The 26,900-nt window shown below is 58.2% G+C and overlaps 1 protein-coding gene across 2 annotated transcripts in view; it reads right to left on the bottom strand.

Moving 5' to 3' along the window:
- Positions 1 to 2,310: 2,310 nt before the first annotated feature.
- COL8A2 (collagen type VIII alpha 2 chain) overlaps positions 2,311 to 26,900 on the bottom strand; it is a 30,891-nt gene continuing 6,301 nt past the window's right edge. The window contains exons 1-3 of one of the 2 annotated variants that reach the window (XM_038160889.1): positions 15,132 to 15,420; positions 11,456 to 11,646; positions 2,311 to 7,079 (exon numbers count right to left, since the gene is read on the bottom strand). In XM_038160889.1, the coding sequence (XP_038016817.1) occupies positions 5,158 to 7,079; positions 11,456 to 11,630 (2,097 nt within the window). In that variant the 5' untranslated portion in view covers positions 11,631 to 11,646; positions 15,132 to 15,420 and the 3' untranslated portion in view covers positions 2,311 to 5,157. Of the gene's footprint in view, positions 7,080 to 11,455; positions 11,647 to 15,131; positions 15,421 to 26,900 lie in introns of those variants that run through there. The other variant, XM_038160888.1, reaches the window with a different exon arrangement.

Genomic DNA, 26,900 nt, shown 5'->3' with positions numbered 1-26,900 from the left:
TGTACATTTTCCATGGATTTCTGCTGCTTGCTTTGTCCACCATTGTGCCATTTGTCATTGCACTTACTGGCGGGTGTCTGAATCCATGGACTTTCTCACTGTTTTCCTCTGTTCCTTTGTCCATGGGCTGTGTTTTGGTGGTCAGTGGCTTGTCCAGTCTCCACACCCCTGGTACAGCAGCAGGTCATTCTAAGCTGGCCAGATGAGGGATGTCATAGGAGTCCCCAGAGAGGCCTGGTGGCCCAGGTTGTCACCCGTGCTGAGTTAGGATAATGGAGCGCAGATTTCCGGGGATGTTTGTTGCCTTAAAGGCAGACTGAGAAGGGCCAGAAAAGGGATTTTGCATTGCTGATGGCTCTGTGATAGACCTTGATGCCTGCAGATAATCCCAGCTGGCTCATTGTCCCTGCTGCGAGAGGGTGTCACTAATTGCTGCTCCTCCTGTGTCCTTGGCCCTGTGATCCAACAGGCACCTGCTGCACTTTGTGCCCCCTTGCACAGCTGCTGTCACAGTGCTGCAGCCACTCTGGCTGCTCCTGTGTTCCTAATCCATGTGTCCTGTATTTTTAAAGTCCTGTATTTGCCCAGAGCACCAAGTGAGATTCCTGTTTAAATCACAGAACACCCCAAATTGAAAGGGACCCACAGGGATCATGAGAGTCCAGCTCCTGTGGAGTGCAGATCTGGGAGTGGAAGTAGTACAGGGATAGAATGCCTGGTTCTGCTGCAGTCACTCACAAAAGTGACTTGAGCAGGATGCAGGAGATAATTTATCACAGTCTCAGCCTCTGTACTTGGTAAAAATTGCCCCAGAATCAAAGGGAAAGGTGGGTTAATTGGGGACATCAGTATTGAAAAGAAGCTGCTGCTGGTGGCCAAGAACATTCTAGCACAGCTGTGTTCCAGAACTTCACATTTGAAACCTTTTCCTAGTGGAGCTGGTCAAAAAGGGAGAAACAGCTTGGGAATGGCACATCTAGAAAGGGTTGGAAGCTTTTTAATAATTGAAAACAAAAAGTCATCACATGGAAATGTTTATAAACTTAAATGTGACAGTGTAACTCTTGTTATTTCTCCAGCATGTCTTGTGACACTGGGAGGTGGCTGTGGTGCTCCCCAGTGGTGTCAGCACGTGGTGGCTGTGTCAGGCTGCATGCACATGTGGGAATCTGGCTGCCACAGGTCCTTCCAGTTTTCCCTGTTGTCTGCTTCCTTCAAGTGCCAGTCTTTTGTGTGATGCTATAATGGGTTTTCCTTGTATAAATGGATTCTTGTCCTGGGAACATGTGGAATTTTGGTCTGTTGTATATTTTTTTGTATTGTGCTGCAGATCTGAGCTGTAAAATACCAGGTTTTCCACATTATTCTGCCAGAGGGGCTACCAGATTCATGTAATTATTTAAAAGAAGATATTTTTCTTTTAAAGCAGCTTTATAATTTTAAATGTTTGGAACTCCTGACAAGCAAAGAGCTCTTGTTTAAAGACTGGAGCTCTTTGAGCCTGATTTTAGATGTGTACTAAACCCTTTAGTTTCCCTGGAAAGAAGTAAAATCCCTCAGTTATCTTTGTAAAGTAGCCATTGCTCCTGTGTTTTCACTCAAGTCATGAAGCTCTGCATCCTCAGTGCCAGGAGGACCAGCAGTGGTTCTTGGGACCAGGGTGAGTTGACACTGGGCATTGCAGGGAGGGCCTTTGGAAAGGCCCCTTTTCCTTCTCAGCCTGTGGAAGGAGTTCAGGTGCTGGAATCCAGCACGTGATGATGGTGCAGAGACCAGGGAAGTCACTGGGAGCCTCAGGAATGGCAGCACGAGGATGGCTTGCTCCTTGGAATGAGCTTTTGAAGGTGCCTGTGTGCCAGCCAAGCTTCCCTGGAAATGTTTCACCTCTGCCAGGTGAGATTAGGTGGGAAAACACATTTTCTTCTCTTTGGACTGTGAGCCTGTGAAAGTGCTTTGCAAGTGATTCAAGTCCTCATGGAGGCTGGCTGTGCACAAGGTGTGTGATGCAGGATAAAAAAATCATGGAAAAAAACACATGGAAGGGAAAGGGAATCCCTAAGCCTTCAACTTGACTCCCTGAAATGATTAATCACCAGGCTGGAAGGATCTGGGTTACAGCCTTTTCTGAAACTGAATTTCGGGAGACAGGAGTCTTTTCCTTAATCACAAGAAACGTGAAATAACTTCTTGCATGAGCATATCAGTTAGGGAATGTGCTGGGAATGAGTGAGATCATCTGAGGTGGAAATAGAGGGTAAGAGAACTGAATGAGCAGAGCAAGACCCAGGACAAAGCACAGCTGAGCCCACCTCTATACAATAAGTTTTATTGATGTTTGTCAATACAATCAAGTACTGCAGTTTTAGTTGTGAAGAGCAGGTCAGTCTTGGGTCACAAAGAGTGCATTTTAAACCAACTTTTACTAGGACAGTGCATGTAATAAGTATTTACAAAACTAAAAACCTCTATATACTAGATTAGAAATGAAGATACTAGAGGCAAATTAAAAAAAAATAGTAAGAATTTGTATATAAAAATGCACATTGTAATGCAGTTTTCAGCATTAAAAATAGACATACCTCATCCAACCCAACCTTTTTTATTCTTGTGATTGAAACCAAAATCCCACGCGCTCACACACACGACAGAAAATAATCCTTTCTGCTGGCTAATATGTACTCAGTATTCCAGAAAAAAAAAATCCTTCTGGAGAGTGAACAGCCTCCCTCATCCTGTGCATCGTTTTTTTTTTTTTTTAGCCTAACTATGTGCGTGTAATATCTTTGCTTTCCATTAGTGTGTAAATGTAAGAGGTTAAATAGCTGCGAGGGGTGATTATGGGTTTGCTCTGCACGTGATAAGAAAGTGGAATTACAAAACAGTATCTACAGCACAAACTTAATCTGGGGGTGGCTACAGTGAGGAGTTTGGTCGTTGCTTTTTGCCAGCTCGGACAAGAAGTTTAGAATGAAGCAGAACAGAACAAGAAGAGATGGGCTGTAGGTTAGGTACAGTATAAATAAGTTGCTTTGAGGAGCAGGATGAAGCTCCCACCAGGCGTGGCAGCCCCTGGCCCTGCACGAGGCTGGACCAGCTCAAATCCCTCTATTCTCCAGAGAAAAGGAGCCAAGTCCCCTCCCAGCATCCTCTCCTACCAAACCTGGGCTTGGAAAAATCATCTGAGCTTCTACTTTGAATTTAAGGGACTGTTCCTGCTGGGAAATAACCTGTTAGGATCACAACCCAAATGGTCCTGACCATGCCCTCAGGAGTTAAAAATGTCCAGTGGGATCAGACACTTTCCAGCTTGGAGGTTCATCTCTGCATGAAACTTGCAGCTTTGAGGAGAGAAATTCACAGGGAAAAGATCCCAGGGAGGGGACACACAGCCCCAACAGGCAGTGCCCAGAGCACTGGCCTGCCAACTGCAAATTTCCTTCTTGCGTTTCTTAATTTCAGGGTAGGTGAGTTTTTAAAAGGAAGGCCTGAATGGCAAGAGACAGAAACACAGGACAGGCTTGAGGAGAAAAACAAAACAAGCAAAACAGAAATAGGAAAAGAAAAGTTGTTTAAACATCTCATAGAGTCCATCTGGAAAACAAGCCCAGTCCCAGTCTTGCTACATTTCTTTGGCCATCAAACAGGCTTTGGGAAAATGCAAAGGTCAGAGCTGGTGACCAAATTGTTGCTGTTTCTCAGGGATGTGCCTTTGCAGAAGGACATGCAGTGGGATATGCACATGGATTGACTTCAGCAGCATGCTCCTGGCCTGGGATGAGCAGCATCCCTGTCCTGGAAGTGGAAGTGACTGTTCTACTGTGAGAAAAGCTGCAAAGCCACAGGATCTGTGTGGGGCAGTGCCATCATGCCTGGCCCAGAGCCCTGCAGCTCATGCTCAGGTCAGTAATGCTCCAAGCATTAGACAGACAAAGTGATAACAACAGGCAAATGTTGATTTCTTTAACCTAAGTCACAGAGTGGCCCCGGGGCTGGTGCCCTGTCACAGGTATTGCACTACACTTGTAAGTGATGTTCTTCTATGGGTCATAGCACCGTGGTGAAATCACTGCGTGGAAAGTTAGAACCAGCACTATTTTTTCTTAATTCCAAGATCCCCAGAGAAAGGGGGGACACCAATGCAAGAGTTCACACATCCCAAAATAGTGAGACAGGAAAAGCAAGTTGTCCATCAGTGGCACTTCCTTATGTCACACCAGCTGGCAGCACCGTGAGCTGGGCTTGCACTGCCATTCTGGTGGGGGCAGAGATGCTCCTGAGGCCAAGCAAGTCTTTGGGCTGCAGAGACAGACGGGACAGGACCAGCCCTTGGACTTCCCAGCAGGTGAATGGAGAGCAGATCGTTGTTCATCACGGGGGTCCCAGCTTCCCTCGCTGCCTTTGGAACCGGTCATGGCATCCTCCCAGGTACCAGTGCCTGGATGATTTTATTCCTAAAGGTGCTGGGGGGGGAGGGTTAAAAATAATATTTACTTCTTAGAAGAAGGTGCTTATGCAAAGTGTTCCACTCTTTAGGATTATAAATCCAACCACACTGAATCTGGAGTGAATCGGAGAGACTGCCCCAAAGCACAGTCTGGAAAAACAGGCGTCAGCAAGCCTGGAACTTGGGCATCTGATGGTTTGGAAAGAAATTTCTCAATCCAGCGTGGATCCCTGCTGCTGCATGGGTTTGTGTAAGTGCCTGGGACCCTGCGTTGGTTACCAACACATCAGCCATGACACAGCTGGATTTATTTATCTAGCATTCCAAATGGGTAATGAGGGCACTTGATACAGACCGTGGGGGTCTTGTCTTCCTCTCTGGATCACAGAGCCAGATCCTTGCCATGCCAAGCGTGTTCCTGTGTTTGATGTCCAGTCACTGGGGTACTTACTCCAAATATGCTTTGCTGAGGAAGTCGCTCCCCTCCCTCCCTTCTCCCTCCCCCAAAAAAGAAAGATAGATGGATAGATGTCTCCTTCCCGATTACCCTCTTGACTCATGGATCAAACGGCGTGAAGCAAGGTCCCATGACAATGTCTTGTGTGTTCTTCCCAGTGATTTTTCTTTTTTGTATTAATTTTAAAACACTTTTTTATCAAAAAAAAAAAAGTTTATGGCTAAAGTGGGTGAAAAGGAAACGTGCCCAACAGCTGTTATGTGGGGCAGAGCAGGAACCCGGAGAAGGAGGAGTGGATGTATTCCGTGGAGTACAGCCCATTGGCCTGGTCTGAGGGCATCTGTACCCAGACCTGGTCGTTCTCCTTGAGTTCAAGCACAGCACTGCCCGAGGCCTGGTCCAGGTACCCCTTTTTGTACTCATCGTAGGTGTAGGTGGCCGGCACGTTGTTCTTATACAGGGCCACCCAAACGTTGGTCCCTTTGACGTGCACATGGTAGGCAAAGTAGTAGATTCCGGATATGGGGCAGGTGAAGATCCCGGTGACCGGGTTGTAGCCATTGTGCCCGTTGTACAAGGTCCGGTCAAACTTGACGGGCATGCCGGATGCGGGGAAGGGGGAGGTGAGGATGGCAGTGAAGGCCGGCGCGATGCGGGCTGCGAGCTCTCCCCGGCCGTACTGCGGCTTGCCCGGCTTCCCGTTGCCCAGCACAGCCCCCTCCACGCCACCGTCCGGCAGGTGCAGCCCCGCGATGCCCGTCTCGTCCAGCACTCCTGGCGCTCCCGGTGGCCCGGGTGGCCCCGGTGGCCCCGGCGGCCCGTTCAGCCCCGGTGTTCCTGGCATTCCGGGTGGGCCGATGGGTCCGGCCATGCCTGGCTCTCCGGTCTTCCCCTCGCCGGGAATGCCGGGGAGCCCGGGCTCCCCTTTCAGGCCTGGTAACCCCTGAGGCCCCATGGGACCAGCAGGTCCTTGCAATCCCGGGATGCCGGAAGGGCCCCTCAGCCCTGGCTGCCCCGGGATCCCACCGTCCCCTTTGGGCCCGGGGCCGCCCGTTAATCCGGGCACCCCCGGAAGGCCGATGAACCCTGGTTCACCTTTGGGGCCCGTTGGGCCGGGAGGTCCCAGTGACCCGGGCAGGCCCCTCTCTCCCGGCACCCCCGGCTTCCCCGCGAAGCCGTGCGGGCCCTGGTCGCCGCGTATCCCCGGCATTCCCGGGGGCCCGCTCGGCCCCACGTCCCCCTTGGGGCCGGGCAGCCCGTGCTTGCCCGGCAGCCCCATGGACCCCGGCGGGCCCGGCGGGCCGATGATGCCGGCAGGGCCTGGCTCGCCCGGCTCGCCGTCCACGCCGGGCTCCCCCTTATCGCCGATGGCTCCCTGTGCCCCGGGCTGCCCGCGGTCTCCTTTCAGGCCGGGCATGCCTGGCTTCCCATAGCCCGTGGGGCCCGGCAGGCCAGGGAGGCCGCGGATCCCGGGCTCTCCCTTCGGTCCCATGGGGCCCTGTATCCCCGGCACCCCCGCAGCGCCCGGGACACCGATCCCATCGATCCCGGGGGGTCCCCGCGGCCCCACGGGGCCGGGCTCGCCGGTGACACCCGGCCCGCCCGGCGGCCCCATGTCGCCCTTGTCCCCGGGCGCGCCCGGCAGCCCATCGAGGCCCGGCTTCCCAATGCCGGCCGGCCCGGGGGGCCCCGCGGGGCCGGGAGGGCCGCCGTTCCCCCGGGGCCCCGGTAAGCCTGGCTTCCCCACGCCGTTTTCACCCTTCATCCCTCGTTCTCCGCGGGGACCGGGCTCTCCTTTCGGGCCAGGCTCTCCCCGAAAGCCGGGCAGGCCGGGGCCGCCCTGGGGACCCGGCTTCCCGTTGACAGAGAGGCCAGCCGGCCCGGGCAGCCCCGGCGGGCCGGGCAGTCCCCTCGGCCCTTGCTCCCCACGCATGCCAGGCTCGCCCTTGGCTCCGGGCATCCCTTTCATACCCGCCTTCCCGGGCAGTCCCGGGATGCCCGGTTTCCCAATGCCCGAGAAGCCGGGGGGCCCGGCAGGCCCAGGCTGGCCGTGCATTCCCGGCTTGCCCGTGCCCGGTTTTCCCGGGTAGCCGGGGGGCCCGGGAGGTCCACGTGGGCCAGGCTTCCCTGGCGGTCCTGGCTCCCCTTTGAGGTCCATGGGCAGCAGTGGCGGCATGTCTGTGGAGAGAGGAGACACAGAGTGTCACTAGAGCTGGCCGTGGGCAAGGAGTGTCCTCGGGATGTTGGAGCCGGGGTCTCTGCGTGGCCTGGGCTGGGCTTGAAGGGGGACCCTTCCACTGGAACATGGCCACAGCAGCTTCCTGGGCCCCCGCATCAGCAGGGCTGTCCTGAGGCAAGGCCAAAGCCCAGAGTTCTCTCGTTTCAGCTTCACATCCCTCCATGATGTCAGGTGACACCATGGAAGGTGCCAGTGCTTGCTGTCAGCTCTGGCAGGGCTATTTTGTGCTGAGTTACTGCAGGGTGGTTTTGGAGCTGGATTCAAACCTCCTGCTGCCTCGCTTCCCAGCGGCCTCGAAAGCACCGTGGGATTCAGTCGCTCCTGCCTGGGCTCAGCTGAGAGGATGGTGACAGAGTGAGCCAAGACTGAGGATAATCCCTCACCCCGTCCCGCGAGTCCAGGGCCTTGGGAGACCTTTAATCCTTTTGGATTAAAAAGAAAACTCTTGGACATGTACTCCAGAGCCTGAGGAGGCGATGGATGTATGGTTAGGCCATGCCTACAGTGCTTGCTGGCACAGCTCCCGAGTCCAGCAAGGCAGAGAAAAACCAAAAAGCAAAAAAGCTCTGAGGATGGAGGAGAAGCCAAGAGCTGGGAGGGAAATGCAGCCTCAGCTCCGTCCAAATGAGTCAGCCCAGCTGGGAATAGGCCGCAACCACTTGACATTTCAAGAATTTATTGAGGTCTTTTGCAAACGGATATAAGAAAGAAACTAATGGGCTGAGAGACTCCAAAGGCAAGGAGAGGCAGATGACATGCCCACCACAGCTCAGCATGGAAAGCACAGACGTGAGCATAAATAACTCCTCGAGGCTGGTCCAGGCAGGGTGTCACCTCCCACGTGACACCAGGAAAGGGTGAGAAAGAATAAATCTGACAAACTCTTTTTTGGGCAGTTTGAAACGAAGGAAATACTCGACAGTCACATGTACACATGACGATGGTGAGAAATGTGAAAGGCAGAGGAAAGGGCTGTGACATCTTGGGTGAATTCAAATCAAATCTGCCCGAGGGAGATCGTTCCATTTGGGAAGAGATCTATATGGACGAGTTCCTGGGATGGGGATGGATGCTGCCTGGGGTGGGAGCAGGATACAAGGTCTGCCAGTCTGGCTCCCTCAGCCAAGCTGGGCTTTGGGAGCATGGACACACGTGGTGCTGGGATCCGCCAGCACGGAGATTTCCTCAGTCAACGGGAAAAGCTTATGGGAGATTTGAGACACGTGAAAAGAATAACTGTGGCAGCAGCAGGCACAGCTCCCGGAGCATCAGAGGTGGCTTTGCCTGCCCTGAACGCAGCAATTAGCTCTGGCCCTTCCCAGCCTGGTGCTGCTGTGTTTTCCTTGGGTAATGGAAACATTTTTAGAGCTTATCTATAAATCAAAGCCTGGCCCACATCCTCAGCTGTAGCTGTGGTCACTTGGCTCTCTTGATGAAGGAAATACTTGTCTGTCATGACACTGCCACTGGAATTCTGCAAACTTCTGCTCCTCACCCAGGAAAACAGTGTGGAAAAGAAGCAAGGGAGCTGTGCAGCGCTGCACTGTTTCTGGGGTTTGGATTCTGGAAAAAAAAATTCTCCAGTAAATGATTTCAATGTGTTTTCTCCCCACACTTTTTAATTTTATATTTTCTTCCAAGGGTTTGAAATGAATTCGTTTTCTAGGTCATTTTGCATGGAATCAGAACAAGGATCTACAGCTGAGCCCACGAAGGAAGGAAAAAGCACACACACACTCTCTCACACAAGGCAGCGGAGAGAAACGCCAGGCGGGAGCTGCCAGCTTGCAGGCGGCCAAAAAAGCAGACGGGAAAACCAAACCGGGGCCGTCAGCGGAGAGAAACTGGGACACTGCAGCCCCACTGGTGTCCGATTTCAAAAGCCCATGTCTTACCACAGACACATGTCTCAGAGCTCTGAGCTTCGCAGCACCAGCGTGGGGTTCTGTGCTCCCCTCGACGCGTGAACTGAGCTGCCGTGAGTGTTACCAGAGCCAGCTGGGGCTGCGGGAGGGGGACAGGGCAGGAATGACCCCTGGGAGCTCTCACAGAGCATCCCACCTCCTGAGGAGCATGGACATGGCCAGGTGGGTGCTGCAGCCCCTCTGGAGCTGTGTTCATCCCTGTAAGGACCCTTCCTGCCTGGAGAAGGGACCCAGCAGTGCAGACCAGCCAGAAGAGGAATAATCCAGCAGGATGGGAAGTGGTTCCCAGCCATGAGCAGCCAGCAGCGGGTCTGGCCAGCACGGCCAGATGACACTGCAGGAAGGAGAGGTTGGCTGCTCTGTGGCGGAGCCCGGCCGAGCTTGTTCCAGAGCTGCTGCCAAGCCCTGTCTCGTGAGAGAGTTTCACAGGCTCACAGGGATGTTGTGTGGGATCAGTGTTTTAGCACCTCTCATACTGTCTCCCAGCAGTGGGTGCCCCAGCACAGCACTCACTCGTGGGTTTACCTGGCTGCAGGGCCATCAACATGGTTTAAATTAAGCCAAAATAAACCCCCAGTGTGCAAATCTCTGCTTCAGTGTTCTGAGCATATCAGCATTTAGCAGCATCTCCTCCCCTGAGCTCCCTCTGTGCTCTGGGGCAGCTATTTTTGGGTGAGAAAGGGTGTCTGGCACCCTGAGGAAACCTGTCACTCAGCAGATGGCACCTGGAGGCAGGAGGGAACCCCCGCCCCCCAGCCGGGGGTCCCAGCCCCGCGGCCAGGCTGGGGCAGCCGGGGGGCCCCGCACAGCTCCCCCCGGGCCGGGGTAACCCGCGGGGGCACGGCACAGCCCTGCGCCGTCGCGGCGAGTCAGCTGAGCTCCCCGAGCAGGGCAGAAGGCCAGCAGGGATTTTCCTTGCCAAATTAGAGGTTAAGCAGAGATGGGAGCTCGGTGGGATCCAGGAGGCACCGGCTTCCCCAGCTGCCTCTGCGCGGCCCCACAGCCGGTGGCTCGGGCTGCAGCTGTCCCTGCGTCCCTCTCTCCTGTCCCCCACCTGTCCTCTCCTTCCCATGGGTTTTAGAGGAGTAATGTCCAAGGGACGTCTGTGCTCTGCCGTGCCTCGGTGTCCCCTCTGCCTGGTCTAACCTGGCAGAACTTGTCCAAACCCCTCCTTGCCCCAGCCTGGCACACCCTGCTCTCCCCACCATAGGCAGCATTGCTCAGAGGCAATACAAGTCACTCCCATGCACAGGAAGAAGAGAAAAAAGAAGGGAGAACAGCAGGGAGAGATTTGAATCCAGTCCCACCAGCAGCTGAAGTGTTCTTGTGCTACGCTGGAAGGTTTTGGCTCTGGCTGGGATTCAGAGAGCAGCTTTACAACAGCTGGGAAGGGGGCAGGGAGGGGGGCTTGTAGCACACTTCGGCTCCAGGTTTTGCTGTATGTTTTCTGACACATGTGCTGGGCTGAGCTCCTGATAAGCCATTCAGCCCTCCAGTAAATCAGCCACCGGTGGCCCAGCCTTCTCCAGTTTCTCCTCCCTGAGCCAAGACTTCAGCTCCTGGGAGGGTCCAGATTTGTGACAACCCATGGCGAGGCTCTGGTGGCTCTTCCCAGAGCCAAGCACCGACCTGGCAGGTCTGGATACCCGAGCCCAGCAGTGCCCCATCCCCTGGTGGTGCCAGCACTGGGGTGGGTGCAGGAAGGGCAGCTGGGGACAGGGGGTTACAGAAGGCTGGGGGTGCTGGAGCCCTGTGCAGAGCAATGACCCTGGCGCCTCTGCCCCTCTGGGTGCACATCACTCAGTGGGGAGCGATTTAACACGTCTGGAGTTTCTGGTTGCTGCTCTCCGACAGAGGAAATGTCTCTCTCCTGCTCTTCCCTTGCCAGGCTGGGTGTCAGCTCCAGCCTTGGCACTCTTTCCTTTCCCAGCTGGTGCAAAATGCAGACAGGGAAACGGAATAGGTGGAGGAGTGGAAACAGCCTTGCCAGGACAGCTCAGGTTTAACAGCAGGGAGAGGCAGAGACGGCGAGCGCTGGGGCTTCTGTGCCTCCTGCTGCTGGGGATGGGCAGGAGGGCAGGAGTCAGAGGCTGGAGGGTCCCCTGTGTCCCCTGGCTCCCACACCAAGGTGCCCTCCCAGCCCCAGCAAAGGGCTTCACTTCCCTGCTGAGCCTCTACCCGTGTCCACCCTGTTCTTTTGCACTGGGTTAAAGACCCAAGTGATCCGGCCGTGCTTGGCCAAGTGTTTTGGACAGCAGCACCCTCAGCTGTGCCAGGCGGCTTCCAGGAGCCTGAAGGGTAGAGGGGGACAAGTGCCCAATGGCTGTGAGGTGCCATGTCCCCTTCCCACTGCCCCGCGTCCTCGCACAGTCCCCAGAGTGATCCCTTACCCAGGTACTGCCCTTTGCCTTCACGGAACGGGGGTCCCAGGGGTCCCTTCACCATGGGCTGCATGTACTTGACTTGAGCGTAGCCCCCCACGCCGCCTCCCGCCGCCGAGCCGGGGCCCATCACCATCACCATCGTGCCCAGCACCACCGGCAGCGCCACGACGTCCGGCAGCATCCTGCTCCCACGGCTCCTGCAGACAAAGCAACAGTGACATTGGGTACACACCCCCACCTCAGCAGGGCCAGCTGGGAGCCTGGGAATGATCCCCGTGGGAGCGGGACTCCCTTGAGTTTGCCCTTTTGTGGAGCAGATATTCTGAACATGTTGCCCTTCCCGACACACCAGAGCTGGGACAGGCACCGTCAATACAGTTTATGGAATAGAATCCCAGAATCACTGAGGTTGGAAAGCACCTCCAAGACCACTGAGGCCAACTTGTGACTGATCCCCACCTTGCCACTTGCCCAGAGCACTTAGTGCCAGGTCCAGTTGTTCCTCAGATACCTCCAGGACTCCACCACTTCCCTGGGCAGCCCTTTCCAATTCCTGACAGCCCTTTCCACAGAGAAATTCTTTCTGATGCCCAACCTGAACCTCCCCTGGCACAGCTCGAGGCTCTTCCTTCATCTTGCACTGTAACCAGCCACAGGGGTGCCCAGTGGAGTCTTACAGAGGCTGCCCTGAGTTTCTGTGGTTGCTCTCATATCCCTTATGCTTTTTTAGCAAATATAAGAGGTGGCAAAAAGGCAGATGAGACCTGCAGCCCACTGAGCCCAGCATTGCTGTCACATCCCTGGAGTGAGCAGGGGCTCCTCTCACAAGAGCCATGGCCCCTGCGGGAGGCACAGGCTGCCAGTGCCAAGCCCTGCCTTCCCTGGGGCAGGGAAAGGTGCTGAGCCTCCCGAGTGGGTGCTGAGCCTCCCAAATGGGTGCTGAGCCTCCCGAGTGGGTGCTGAGCCTCCTGAGTGGGTGCTGAGCCTCCCAAATGGGTGCTGAGCCTCCCAAATGGGTGCTGAGCCTCCTGAGTGGGTGCTGAGCCTCCCGAGTGGGTGCTGAGCCTCCCAAATGGGTGCTGAGCCTCCCAAGCGGGTGCTGAGCCTCCCAAATGGGTGCTGAGCCTCCTGAGTGGGTGCTGAGCCTCCCGAGTGGGTGCTGAGCCTCCCAAATGGGTGCTGAGCCTCCCGAGTGGGTGCTGAGCCTCCCGAGTGGGTGCTGAGCCTCCCAAATGGGTGCTGAGCCTCCCGAATGGGTGCTGAGCCTCCCGAGTGGGTGCTGGGCCAAACCCACGACGTGGGAACCAGACACTTGCCGCGTTCGTGGCTCAACTGCGGCGCTTCGCGGGCAGCACCGGGAACTCGCGCAGAGGGCGAGGGATGGGAGCAGCAGCCTCAGCCTTAAGTGCCTGTTTATTTAAAATAAACCCCCTTTATAAATATTCTCTTCCTCCAGCAACTCTCCCCGTCAGCTCCACGCGCGGAGCTGCAAACAGATTGATTTGCAAAGAACGTTTATTTTCGGAAACTTAAACAACACGTGACGCCAAAGAGCTTTTTGCTGCTTTTCCTCCTTCTCGCAATAATTGACCTGTGGTGGTTATTAATGAGAATTAAGCTCCTGGCCTGTCCTGCCAGGGAGCAGGGGCAGGGCTGCTGCATGCCGGGATTTCATTGGAATTTCCTGAACCGCTTTTGCTGAAGCAGCAGTGAAAAAAAAAAAAGCTGCAGCCTAGAGAAAAAACAACCCAAATTAAAACAAAATTAAAGCAAATTAAGTCAAGGGAGCAGGGAGCCCTGGCATGGGATTGTTCCTGATGCCACAAGGGCTTGGCAGGTTTTTGGAGTCTCCAGGGACGAGGCAGCCTTGACAGCTGCTCTTGTGCCTGGAAAATGGTCTGGGAGTCAGCTGAGGGCTGGAGGGGACAGGGACGGCCCTGCCATTAGCAGCACGATGGACCCTGTGAGGATGCAGGTGGCCGTAGCAGATGCTGGAAGAGGAGCTCTGCTCTGCCCATCCCACCAGAGCCACGGGCCCGGAGCGGTGCCATTCCCACTGAGCCCCCCGGAGCCGTGGCTGTGAGTCGGGTGGCACTGCCAGGGACACGGGTGACAGCCACCCCCGGCCTCCTTGGCAGCATGACCAGGGCCTCGCCGGCATTATTGTTTTTCTGTCTTCAGGGTCGAGGAGAGGAACGCTTCTTTTTATGAAGCATTATTTTACAAGGATTTGTTTAAGGGGAAAAGAATCCCATTCTAAGGGATTGCAGCTGTAAAAATACAGTTTCTGTTAAATAAAAGAGGAGAACAAACCCCTGAATCAGCTATTTACTTGTTTTCCTTACCTGGTATGACCCCTGTGCCTCCATCTCTACCTCCCTCCCTTCCTAGCTCTCTGCTCTCCCACCTGGGCTGGATTCACCCCTGCTCCTCCCCTCCACTGGGCTGTTTTCTCAGGATGCTGCCATGGGAGCAGCACCCTGGGGTGGTTCAGCCCCTTGCTGCCGGGCATCGCTCCTCCTGCTGTGAGCCCTCAGCCTTTGGAGAGATGTGGGATGCAGGGAAAACAGAGCCAGAGGGAAGGGAGAGGGAGGACAAGGCAATCAGACCATGGTTTCATTGTGTATTGGACATGAAACTGAGTTCCCTGCTCTGTGTCCTCTCTCACCCCCTTGACCCAGCCGGGTCATTCCAACTGCCCCAGTCTCTGCAGAGCAACAGGGGAGCCTGGCCTGAGCCCCCAGGTCCGTGTCCCTCGACACAAGGGGTCTCTGGTGCTGTGCTGTCCCCCCCGGCCGTGCCCGGCACTGGGGCAGGAGGCCTCCTGCTACCCGCGCTCTCCAGGCAGTGATTTAATAACAATAAAATGGAAACATCTGGAGTCTCATATGATGGATAAAGTGTGCACAACGTGCTTGTGGAGAGGCTCTTTCATGCTTGAAATCTCCTGTGTTATGAACTGATAATTAATCACACGGAGCAGCCACACGACGCTCCCATCTCGCCTGGCAGGTCGTGAATGGTGGCAGATCCATCATGTGTATGGGGCAGCTACAGACAGACAGGGGTCACCTGCCCACCCTCCTGGGGGTCACCTGCCTGTCCTCCCGGGGTCTGGGGTCAAGAACCTTCTCTTGTGTGGCCAACAGAAATCCCATAAGATTAGGTTTTTTCCCCCACTTGGAGCAGGGGAGATGCTTTGGGAGTCCCAGTCGTAGCCCCTCCTGGCTCACTCCACTCAGCCTGGGCACTGCAGCCACCAGGGTGGGCACTGTCCAGGTGGGCTGCTGTCCTTCAGAGGCAGCTCCAGCCCCCCAGCACACTCCGGTATGACCAAAACCATCCCTTGACACAAAGCCAAGCCCAGCAGGAGCTGCTGAGCCAGGAGGGTTCACACAGGGGCAGCACTGGAGGGGTCCCTGCTGTTCTCCGGGGATGCTGGAGCAGGATGGGGCCCAGCAATCCCCCACTGCTCAGCTCTGGGGGGAGCAGGGCCCCGACCCAGCACCGAGACCCCTGGCACGGCTTCAGAGCCGCCGCCGCCACGGTGACGGTGCGAGTGTCGGCTCCCCTGGCAGGCGGCGAGCAGACGTGTTAAAAACCCTTGGCACGCCATGAAAGCACTGGGAACGGGGAAAAAATCTCACACTTCAACCATGAGAAAAGAGACAAGAAATGTCACCTTGTTCTTGCAGGGAAACAACCAGCCCGTGCTGCCTCCGTCGCTCCGGAACTGCTCGTGGCTTGTGCTGGGCAGCCTGGTGAGCTCCCAGCGTGTTCCTGGCGTGCTCCTGGCCATTCCCAGGGGAAGAGGGCTGCTGCCCCCCGCACTGCCCCGCTCTCCCCACAGAGCCCATGTCAGCACTCCCATGCCTGTGGACTGGGCAATGTTCCTGTGAACACCATGGCCCCGCTTCCCCATGGACACGGCCAGGGCTGTTGGCTGAGCTGCAGCTGATTTATGGCCCCTGTTACTTAAATATTAATGAAGGGCCTGGCCGGCCCCGCGCCTGCTCCCTTTGAGGCTAATTATTTTTTAAGTCAATATATGTGATCCACGGGGGATCTGCCATTGTGACTGAAGGTCGGCGCAGCGGGGAACTTGTTTAAACCCGGCAGTCAAAGCGTGGTCAGTTTGGGGCACAGCGTGTGCTTTCTGGCACTCACCCCGGCTCCGGCCCCACATCCACCCCAGGGCCACGCCAGCCCCACAGAGGGGCTCGGGGATGAGGCAGGATGGGGAATTCGATGCACTTCAACTGCACGCCCAGGCTCAGTGGTGAGGCCTCATCCCATCCTGACCCGTGTCCCCCTGCCCACTGCTGTCCCCATTCTCTTCCCCGTGCCCATCCCTATGCTCTGGTGTCACCAGACACTGCCACCACCTCTGGAAGCCGCGGTAGAAGCTGGCCCCGGGCCGGGGGAGCCGTGGGAAGCACCTCGCACGGCCCGGGACAGGGGGACGCAGGGAAGGGAAGCACCGGGAGCAGCCGGCGAGTGTGGGTGGGCTGGAGCAGGCGGGCTTGGCCGCCGCCGTGTCCCACCGAGCCGCTCCATCCTCCGGTCATTTACAATAAAAAATAAAGCAGGGAGGATTTCCAAGCCCAACACGGGGCTGGCCCGGGTCCAGCGGGAGGTCGATGATTTGCTTTGCGCTACACACGCTTTAAAAATAATAATAAACCGAGTCGAAAACGAAAAGTGAGCTATGAAGAGGGAGAACGGCACGTTGTTTCCGCAGGCCGGGCTGCGAACGCCAAAGGCATCAGGGAGCAGCTCGGCTGAGCAGCGCCGGGGCGCGGGGGAGACTTGGCACAGCCTGTCCTCAACTGCATGACACCTGAGCCCGTCCAAGGCTGCTGTACGCGCTGCCGGACCCGGAGCCCGAGCCGGAGCCTCGCCCGCCAGCAGCCCAGGGAACAAGAAAACATTTTCCTTGACGAAGAAATAACACCCCACCCCATCTGCAGGGACCTGCTCCCGCACACAGTGCCGCGCCTGGCCCTGAACGGAGTGGGATAGGCACGGCATGGCACGGCACGGCACGGCATGGCATGGCATGGCATGGCATGGCACGGCACGGCACGGCACGGCACGGCATGGCACGGCATGGCCTGGCATGGCACGGCACGGCACGGCATGGCATGGCATAACATGGCATGGCATGGCATGGCATGGCATGGCATGGCACGGTCCAGCATAGTACGGCATGGCACAGCCTAGCAGATTGTGGCACGGCACGGCATGGCATGGCATGGCATGGCATGGCATGGCATGGCATGGCATGGCATGGCATGGCATGGCATGGCATGGCATGGCATGGCATGGCACGGTGTGGCATGGTATGACATGATACGGCATGGCACAGGCTAGCAGATCACGGCACGGCATGGCATGGCATGGCACGGTCCAGCATGGTACGGCATGGCACAGCCTAGCAGATCGTGGCACGGCATGGCATGGCATGGTACGATATGGTACAGCATGGTACGGCATAGTATGGCATGGCACAGCCTAGCAGATCGTGGCACAGGACAGCACGGCATGGCATGGTACAGCATGGTCCAGCATGGTAGGGCATGGTAGGGCATGGCACAGCCTAGCAGATCACGGCACGGCACGGCACGGCACGGCAGGGCCGTGGTGCGAGCTGCCCGCGGCTCCCGCCGCCTGGGGCCGGCCGCCGGGGTCGCGCCGCGATGCCGAGCCCCGGGGCGGTGCCGCCGCTCGATGCCGCGGCCGCCGGGTCGGGGCTCAGCTCAAGCGGATTAGTGACCCCGGGCGTGTGTGCCGGCAGCGCAGCCGCGGGTCACGGCTCAGGGCTTAATCCCGCACCTCCAGCTGTCAAAACTCCCCGGCAGCTCGGCACAGCCCCGGCGGGCGCTGCCGGGGGGCTGAGGGCATCCCTGCCGAAGGGTGGGCACCCGAGAGCCAGGCGGGCACCCCCGGCTCGGTGCTGGCTGGGTCCGGCTCCGGGTCCCGGTGGAAAGCGCTGGCTCGGAGCTGCAGGAACACCGAGTCCAGCCTGGGCTCACGGCATCCCCGGGGTGCTGCAGCTCCCTCACCCACGCACAGCTGGGAAGCCACCCACGGAGGTGAGTGAGACCCAAGGGACACGTCCCCCCTTGCTGTGGCCCCAGTGGAGTTTCTGCACCCCAAATCCCCTGTCCCACCCCCCCCGCCAGCCTCCGCTCCACTGAAATACCAGAGCTGCAGCATTAATAGCAGGGTTCCCTGCCAGGTGCATAGTTTGACCAGTGGAATCACACATGCCAAACCACAGGTATTTTATGAGACGTTTCCTGTTATGAAGACATTTTTGTGGGGATTCGTTTTTTTTCTTCCCTTCTTCTTCCCCTCTCCTCCTCCTCCTCCTCCTCCTCGCAGTGGGATGGTGGCCTGCCTGGGGGCAGCTGTGACACTGTCCCTGAGGGCTGGAGGAGCAGAGCAGTAGCCAAGGGCCAGAGCTGGGCTGCAGGAGGGGTGAGGGTGCTGAGGGTGTCGGAGGGCTCCATTCCCTTGGCTGGAACCCCTTTCCAGGGGACTGCACAGGGGCTGTGCAGGGTCCAAACTGCTCTGTGAACCCAGGCGCATGCCCTGACCAAGCCCAGACACTTGTGCCTGCTCCTGGTGTGGGATGTGGAGCATTTGCCCAGACACCACAGGGAAGGACAGGGGCTGAGAGCCCCGGGGGGCTGCTGGAGCGTTGGGCATCACCTTCCAAGGACCCTGTGCTGGCTGGGCCAGCCCTGCTCCAGGGACAGGTGAGTCCTGGTGGGAGCAGTGGGAAGCAGTCGGAGTTTTCCTGAGGTCTGCAGGTCAGACCCACCTTGCTCCTGTGCAGAAATAACATTTTCCAAGGCAAGGGGTGTTTTGCAAAGAAATCTGCTAAGCCTGGAGGGACCCGCAGGGAGCGATTCCCATCCCAGGGAATTTGCAGGCAAGTGGCCATCAGCCGCAGACATTTAAACCTCCAGCCTCCTGCTGGGGTCACTGGCTTCGTTGCAATGAGCCTTCTGGGGCAGGGTGCTCGGGCTGCTCCCTTGGGGGGCTGCAGGCTGGGACATGTGGGGCAGAACGCTGTGGCTGTTCCAGCCCTGGCCCCCATCCCACGGGAAGGGGATCCCCGCTAAGGGGGGTGTAGTGGGAGCCATAACAGCCCTTGGGGAGCCCACAGTGGCTCTGGGTGCAACAAGGAGCCTCAGCAGCAGCAGCTGTTCTCCCAAGGAGAAGAGGTGCTGGCCTTGCACCAAATACAAGCCCCAGAGCAGTGGGACAGCACGGAGCCAGCAGCTGCCAGTGCTCCAGGACAGCTGGTGCTACTGCTCAGCAGCTCAGTCCCTGGCACAGCATCCCTACCACGGTGTCCCCACCCTGTGGTTTTCCCACCTGAGCTCTCCACTCCTCCCTCAGCACCTGCCCAGGTACCACAGCAAATGTGTGAATTGCAGTGAAAACATCTCCTCCTGTCTGAAACACCAGGAACATGCCCCATCCCTGCCAGCTGCTCAGACAGGAACCTGAAACACCAGGAACATCCCCCATCCCTGCCAGCTGCTCAGACAGGAACCTGAAACACCAGGAACATGCCCCATCCCTGCCAGCTGCTCAGACAGGAACCTGAAACACCAGGAACATCCCCCATCCCTGCCAGCTGCTCAGACAGGAACCTGCCTCGCAGTGTTTAGCCTAACAGTGATTTTATTTTAACGTCAGAGTTTGAAATTCTGTCTCCTTGGTTTTGTTGGGTGCTTTGATCTCCATTTCCTCTCCTTTTCCAGCTTTTTAGCATCTCCCCAGGTGAGCCCGGCTGCTGCCAGCACTGCTGCCTGTGCCTGCCCTCTCCCGCACATCCTCCCCGCGTTCATCCTCCACAAATCCCCTCTGGCAAACCAGCCGGTGACACCCGCTGCACGCTCGGAGCCGCCTCTCCTCGGGGGAGACCCCGGAGCTCGGCTCCTGACCCCCAACAGGGCAAGACCCTGCTTGGGGCACCCGGGGCTCCACCAGCCCCTCCTCAACCACTGCAACCCCCCCGGTGCGGCCACTCCCCGGCTGCCACCGCTCCCTGTCCCGCCAGCTCGGTCACAGCCCTTGGGGACAGCCCTTGGGGACAGGGGACAGCCCTGGGTGGCCGCAGGTGACGGGACCTGCCCGGAGCGGGGCTGGGCTGTCCCTGCCTGGGGTCAGGGGTGTCCCCTGGGCTGTCCCTGCCTGGGGACAGGGGTGTCCCCTGGGCTATCCCTGCCTGGGGTCAGGGGTGTCCCCTGGGCTGTCCCTGCCTGGGGTCAGGGGTGTCCCCTGGGCTATCCCTGCCTGGGGTCAGGGGTGTCCCCTGGGTATCCCTGCCTGGGGTCAGGGGTGTCCCCTGGGTGTCCCTGCTGGGGTCAGGGGTGTCCCCTGGGCTATCCCTGCCTGGGGTCAGAGGTGTCCCCTGGGCTATCCCTGCCTGGGGTCAGAGGTGTCCCCTGGGCTGTCCCTGCCTGGGGTCAGGGGTGTCCCCTGGGTGTCCCTGCCGGGGTCAGCCCGGGCAGGTGCCGTGTGCCCGGGGAGGGTCGGTGTCCCCCCGCCGCCGTGTCGCCGAGCCGGCCCCCGCGCCTCTCCTGGGGTTAACGGGGGAAAAATATTGTTTATGCTTCTCTAATATCGGCCTTCTGTTTTGCATTTGCCGTTTCTTCAAAGATAGGGAGCCGCCTCTGCCAAGATTCCAGAGGAGATATCCTCAGCAATGCCGACCGCGCTCCCCACCGCACTCAAAGAAAACAAATGTCAGGCCAAGGATTGATATGAAATAGTTTAAAAATGAGAAAAAGCTGCCTTACAGCTAGGTTTACATTAAAATAAATTTCAGGAGCGGGAGCCTCGGCTGCGTCCCTCCCTGGCGGGCGGCGCTGGGGGATGGGGTTACCTGCCGGGGCGGTGCCTCGGTCCTGCCTTCGCCTCGGTAAATGCGGCCCCGCGCCAGCATCCCCTCTCCATCCCCCTCTCTTCACCATTTCTATACCCTTCCCAATCCCATTCCATCCCTATCCCAATCCCAATCCCATCCCATCCCATCCCCTCCCCTCCCCATCCCCTGCTGTCCCCAAGGCCATGCACCACAAAGGAGCGCTCCTGGCACGGCAGCCACGTGCAGCTGCTTCCCCCTTTCCTCACCCAGGGAAAGGGATGGAGTGAACGTTTCAGGCAGTATTTATGTTATCTAATTTAATTTAATTTCTGTGAGCTGATGCGAGACCCCAGCCAGCCCGAGGTGCTCAGTGGAAACTCTGACAAGACACTCCCGTGTCCCACGCTCCTGTCTGGCACAGCCTCGTGCTCCTGGCTGGATTTCAGATTTCCTGTACCCTCTAATCCCCATTTTAGGGGGCATCCTCTCTGCCAGGCTGCACTCCTGGGACCTCCACAGCACCGTGGGGCTCCGTGCCCCCACCCCAATGGACAGCCCCCGTGTGCCTTTCCACTGGGACAGCGGTGGCTTGTGCAAAATCAAGCTGATTTTTTCCCAGAATTTTATTAGGAAATAATTTGCCTGATGCTGTCACAAGATGTTTCACCATTGCTGAATCAGCTGCTTTGATTTTTCAATTTGAAATTTCTACTTTTTTTCTTTTTTTTTTTTTTTTAAGTTTCCACATTTCCTTTGTCTTGGGGTCAACAGCCTCACAGGGAATTCCAGTGGCCCTGCTTTCCTGAGGATTACACCAAACCCCCATGCCCCAGGACCCCGTGCAGAGGCTGCAGAGGACAGCTCCACTTCTGCATAGCTGGGTGACATCTGGGGACCGTGAGGTGCCACTCAGTGTCCCCACGTGCACCATCTCTGTCATCAACCCTCTTTCAGTATCACTTAGTGCCAGCGTGCCACTCAAAGCCACATTTTCCTTTCCAGGCTCCAAATTTCCAGTTCAATCAAGCATCCCATTGAATTTGCTTCAAAGGGTTCCAGGGCACCCCCCTTAGCTGGAGCCCCGCACCCAGAACTGTGTCCATCTCCCACTGCTCTTCTCCTCCCAGTGTGACACCGTCGGGCAGCTCTGCCCCGCCCAGGGCACGCAGCACCTGCAGAGCCACCAGGCCTGAGCAGGGCAGCCCAGGGGGAAATGGCATGGATTTCATGTGTCCCAGATCATCCCAGAGGAAAAGCCACTTCTGGACCCAGGATGGAGAAAGGAGAAGCTGGGAACTGGCTAAGAAAGGCCCAGAGGAGCCAGTGACCTTCACAGCTCCAGAGCATCTGCCCTGGGCGTCGCTGTTACCATTGTCCCTTTGCCAAGCAAAACTGGGGCCTTGGAGCTCCAGCACTGGGGGAAAGCAGAGCAGAATATCTGGAATATTTTCTTAGTAGAACTCATTTGTTTCTGTTAGAGACGCTGGCCCTGGATGGACACACAGCCAGTGGCACTCAGGGCTGTCTCTGTGTCCCTGCCGTGTCCCAGGGGACTGGGAATGGGACGGAGTCCAGTCCCTCAGGGTCAGTCCCTGATTTTGCATCCCCGTGCTCCCATCTGGTGCACTCAAATGTTCCCATTCGGAAGCACCGGGGCACAAAGCTGGACCCTGAACCCGGGGACAGGGAGACACTTATTACAAAACCTTTTGTTTGGGCTTGGAGCTGGAAAAGCGCTCGGCTCTCTGTGAGCTCTCCCCCAGGCTGTGTCATGCGGGAGCCTCCCTTGGTCTCCACTCGGGACCCCTGAGGGTCTCCTGCTGCCAGTGGCATGCTGCTGAGCCCAGCCAGGACCCCCTGCCTTGGCAAAGGGGCTCCCCCTTGTTTGGGCACAGGTGCCAGGAGGCTGCCAAGGAGCTCAGGAGGGGCCTGGCATGGTTACTGTGCCCAAGGGACCCCAAGTGTTATGCCAATCATTTCCCCATGTTAGGAGCAGACCCAGATCCTGGAGACAGGCCCAGAGCTGGGAAAAGATCCAAACCTGGGGATCAGACCTGATCCAGGGATCAGACCCAACCCGGGGCGTGTTGCTGCCTTCTAGGAAGTGGTGTTGCTGCCTTCTAGGAAGTGGCAGGCACATGGCAGCCCCAGTTTGGGCAGGCACTGCTGCAGGTGCCACACTGCCACACTGGCCTGGCATTTCTGAGCGATGAAATATGGGGAGAAAATTAAATTGATGTATTCAGCCCATTTTTCTAGAGGACAATTATTAAAAAAAAACCAAAACAGAAGAGAAAAGATGCCCCAGGAACCCTTCAGCCTTCAGCCTGGAGTTGATGTGGGAAAAGCACAGGAAAAGCTCTGGAGCAGGGATGGCAGGAGGCAATGCCAGGGGAGGGTGAGGTGACAGTCCCCTCCGTGCCTCGAGTGGCTGCAGAACCCACCTGGGACAGGCAGCACCAGCCTCAGCCCTGCTGCAGAAACCACCGGGGTGAGCAGAGCCGGCTGTGACTGCAGGGCTGTCAGAGAGACGTGGGGCTCCACAGCATCCCACCCACCCCAGCTGCCCCGGCAGGGCTCAGCCAGCGCCCGGCACGCCCGCGGCGTGGCCGGCTCCCGGGAGCCTTCCCGGACAAGCCCACGGACATTTTCCACCGCTTCTACAGCGAGAGCATTAAAATGCTGTTTTCCGAAGGCTCGGCACGTTGAAATGTCAGGCCCTGGGTGGAATGGCGGGGGCGCGCTGGGAGGGGGGCTGTGGTCGGGGCTGGGCGCCAGGAGCCCCCATCTGAGCTGGCCTTTGCCCCGGGAGGCACCGGGGGCTGCGGGCAGCGGTGGGCGCGGAGCGGGGGCGGCTGCTCCGAGGAGCCCGGGACGGCTCCTGCCCTTGGCTCCCGGCACTGTCTCCTGCCCACTGCCGGGCTCCTTTTGTTGGGAAGTCAGGGCTGCCCCTTCCCACGGCTCCCGCTGGGCTCTGCCAGGGCCGGACCGCGGCCGCGATGAGCCAATGGAAAGGAAATTCCGTGCAAGGCCAGTGTCCCACGGCCTCCGGCCGCTCCTGCCCGCACCAGCCCAGCGCCAGCACGGTGCGGGAGGTGAAGCGGCGAGGTTCGCTCTCCTCCCGGTTCTTCAGCACCTGGAGATGGCCAAGGGGCTCCTTGGCGGCAGCCAATGTCCCCTCCGTGTGCCGGCACACGCCGTGCCCTGGGGATGCTCCCGCACCCAGCCCCTGTGGCAAACTCATCTCCGGGCGTGGCTGGTGCCCGCTGCCCACGGCTGGACACCCCTCCTGGCCGCGGGGCCAGCGGGGGAACAGACCCCAGCCAGCCTGGGGAGCACGTCCCGTTAGGAGGCTGGTGGGAGCAGGGGTACGTCCCAGCCGGCCAGGGCAGGGTGTCCCAGCACTTCAGGAGGGGTGGGCGCAGTGGGGCTGCGAGGGGGACACCGGGGCTGTTGTGCCAGAGCGGCCAGGACGGGGTCGGGCAGCGGGGAGAGCCCCGCGTGTGTCCCGAACGCGGCAGCCACATGCCCCGTGCCAGGGCGGTGGGGCTAATTCAGGAGCTTTCAGCACCACCCAGAGAGGTGTCCGACGCTTTTATTTATAAACCCCCTGGCTCCTGCGCAGCTCCAGCCTCTCACACGCAGGAAAAACCCCATCGGAGCCAAGACAAACAGAGCCAGCAGCATCCCTGCGGGAGGCAGCGCCGAGCGGCCAAGGATGCTCCGGCTGGAGCGCCCGGCCCTGGCGGCCAGAGGTGGCCGTGCCCCGACACCACGGCCCCGGGGCCGGGCTGCAGCAGCACAGGCTGCCACGGCGCTCACGCCGCTGCCCTTTGTGTGCTGGCGGTGCAGGGGCCCTTTGGAGCAGGTGGGGGATGCCAGTGGGATCCCAAATGCTGCCCCCGGCGCAGGGGATGCTGTGCCCAAAGGCAGAGAGGGATGTGAATTCCTACAAGCATGAGGGTGAGGCCAAAAGGGCTTCCCCTGGATGGATTGCCCCAGCACTGGCTCCTGCCCCCAGCAGCGTGGCAACAACTGGGTTATTGTCAGTGTGTGCCAGGGACACGAGTGCGACAGGGAATTCAACAAACCCAGTGCTCTCTGCTGGTCCCAGCCCAGGCTAATCCCATAAGATGCTCTGTCAGCACAGCCAGCAAGGAGAGACAGCAGCTCCTGCCCTCCATCTCCCCCAAGCACCATCCAGGGGCAAAGCAGTGCCGTGGCCCCAGTGCTCCTAGTGGGCCCAAGGTGGATGCAGACAAAGGCAGTGCAAGTGCCAGCTCCAGCTCCGGCTGCTCTGGGGACTTGGCTAATGGGGTCCATTCGCTGGGTAGTTCTTGGAATAACAAATTGTATCATCCAAAAAAGCAAAACCACAAAAGGGGATCGGCTTGCAGCTCAGCTCACAAAAGCCCCTTGTCTGGAGGCCCCCCGCGCCCCCCAATCTCCCAGAGAAAACTCAATTTAACCAAAATAAACAGCACGCCCAGCCCCGAGCTCTCACGCTCCGCGGCTAACTGCAGAGCGACGCCGATCCACCCCAGCCTGCGGCTGGCAAACGCCATCAGCCGGGCACCTGGCTGTGCCACACAGAGCTGGAGCTGCTGGCCACTCCTCTGCAGGGCCATCCAGCCAAAACTGAGCTCGGAGGGCTCTGGCCATGGTGCAGACCCCAGTGCTGCTCCATCCTCCAGTCCATCCCAGTTAGCAGCGCACACATGGAGGGAAAGGGCAGGGCTCCTGCGGGAATGGGGACGACAAAGCCATGGATTTCCTGCAGCAGGATGAAAGATGAGGGCCAGCACCTGCTAAACACTCTAATCCCCCTACTCACCCCTGCTAGCTCCCTGGCAGGCTGGAGCCCACTGAGCTGGCAGGAGGTGGAAGATTGGAGCAAACAAGGTTCCCAGCATGGCAGGGATGATCCCAGCCTGCAGCGGGACCAGCTGGAGGAACCCACTGGCTCCTTCTGGTGTCCAGCTCCCACAGGGATGTCCCGTGTCTCCTCTCATTGCCCCAGGGTCACCCAAGGTCACGAGCTCCCGTTGGCATCCTAAGAGGACACAGTAGCTGAGGTGCTCGCCTGGGTCCTGTCCTGGGAAGCTGCAAGAGGGGGAAGGTTGAAGGGAGGGGGGTTACATCCCTTCCTAGTGGTTCGGATCTCCAGAATTATGGGATTTTGGAGCTATTTCTCCTCTTGGGATTGGACCCTAGGGACTAACCTCCCTCCCAAGCCAAGAGCCCTCCAGCAGCAGCCCAGCAGAGGTCCTGCCTTTGGGAAGGTGGCCCTGCCATGTCCCAGCAGTAGTGGACAGAGGTTTGTTTCTCCCATGGCTCTGGTCTTCACACCTTCTCATGCAGGGCAGGAGCACCAGCTCCCAACCCTCGTCCCCACACTGCTTCAGTCCCCAGCTCCAATCAGGTACCCCCAGCCCCAAAAATCACTTCAATTATTGACAGTCTGAGCAGTTTTGCTCAGGTTTTGGACCAGGTTCCACCCCTGGACCAGCTGCTACCAGCCAGAAGACTCAAGCAGACGGTCAGTGATGGCCCCATCCCACTCGTGCAGGGACAGCACTGGGATGGGAACAATCACAGCCACAGCCTCCACAGAGCTTTGGGGACACAACACCTGGACTGCCACATCCCCTGGGAGCGCAGGACGGGATGGGGCTGCTGGAGCTCCATGCCTGGCTGTTTCCCAGACGGTCACTGCAGCATCTCTTCCCAGCTGGATGCCCCCGGGAAGCGAGGCCGGCGCAGCCCCGGACCGTGGGCGACCCCGCCGTCACGGCCCATCTGCCGCGGGAAATTCGCCGCCTGCCCGGCAGCGCTCTGGCTGCATTCCTGCCCTAAGTACCGCGGATTTGCTGTGCTTTATGAAAAACGAGAAGAATGTTTTAAATGAAATTAATTCTGACGAACCCAAGATTTCATAAAAGCGCTGCCCGGGCATGGTTTGGCACAGGCCTGCTCTTGTTCGCTCTAGCGCTTCCCTGGGGGGAGGAAAATACCAGGCTTGGCATAAAATAATTACAGACTCCTCGTACAGCTCAATTTATGGCTGCTTGAGGAGCGCTGGGGCCTTGTCCTGGCCCGTAGCTGATGCTTGGCAATGACCACATCACGTGTGGTCTTTAATGAGTGGCTATGGGAGATACAATGGAAGAGACCATCAGCACCAACTGTGCCAGGCTGCCGGGGCAGTGCCGGGCACCTGAGTGTCCCACACCGGGCCTTGAGGGGTCACCTCACGCTGCCACATGAGCTGGCACTTGCCAGCACGGCGCAGAGCTGGCAGGGACAGCGTCTTTTCGTGGTGCGGACGTGTCTGTGCCGGCGCTGGGAAGGAGCAAGCGGAGCGTCGGGAAGCGGGCACGGAGCCACTGGTGCTCGGCGCGGCCCCACCAGCTTCCTTCGGATGCAGACAGGGGAACTGCCGCTGCCCTGCCCGGCTCTCCCTTTCATCTTGACTTGAAAAAGCCATTAAATTGAAACCATAAAGGCACCCAAGCCCTGAAGCGACTCCGCTGTCCCGCCGGCCCCCGCGCCGGGGGATGC

The sequence above is a fragment of the Motacilla alba genome, chromosome 23 (genome assembly GCF_015832195.1).
Source record: "Motacilla alba alba isolate MOTALB_02 chromosome 23, Motacilla_alba_V1.0_pri, whole genome shotgun sequence".
Taxonomy (NCBI): domain Eukaryota; kingdom Metazoa; phylum Chordata; class Aves; order Passeriformes; family Motacillidae; genus Motacilla; species Motacilla alba.
The sequence above is the reverse complement of the archived record's forward strand: the minus strand, read 5'-3'. Positions and strand labels throughout refer to the sequence as shown.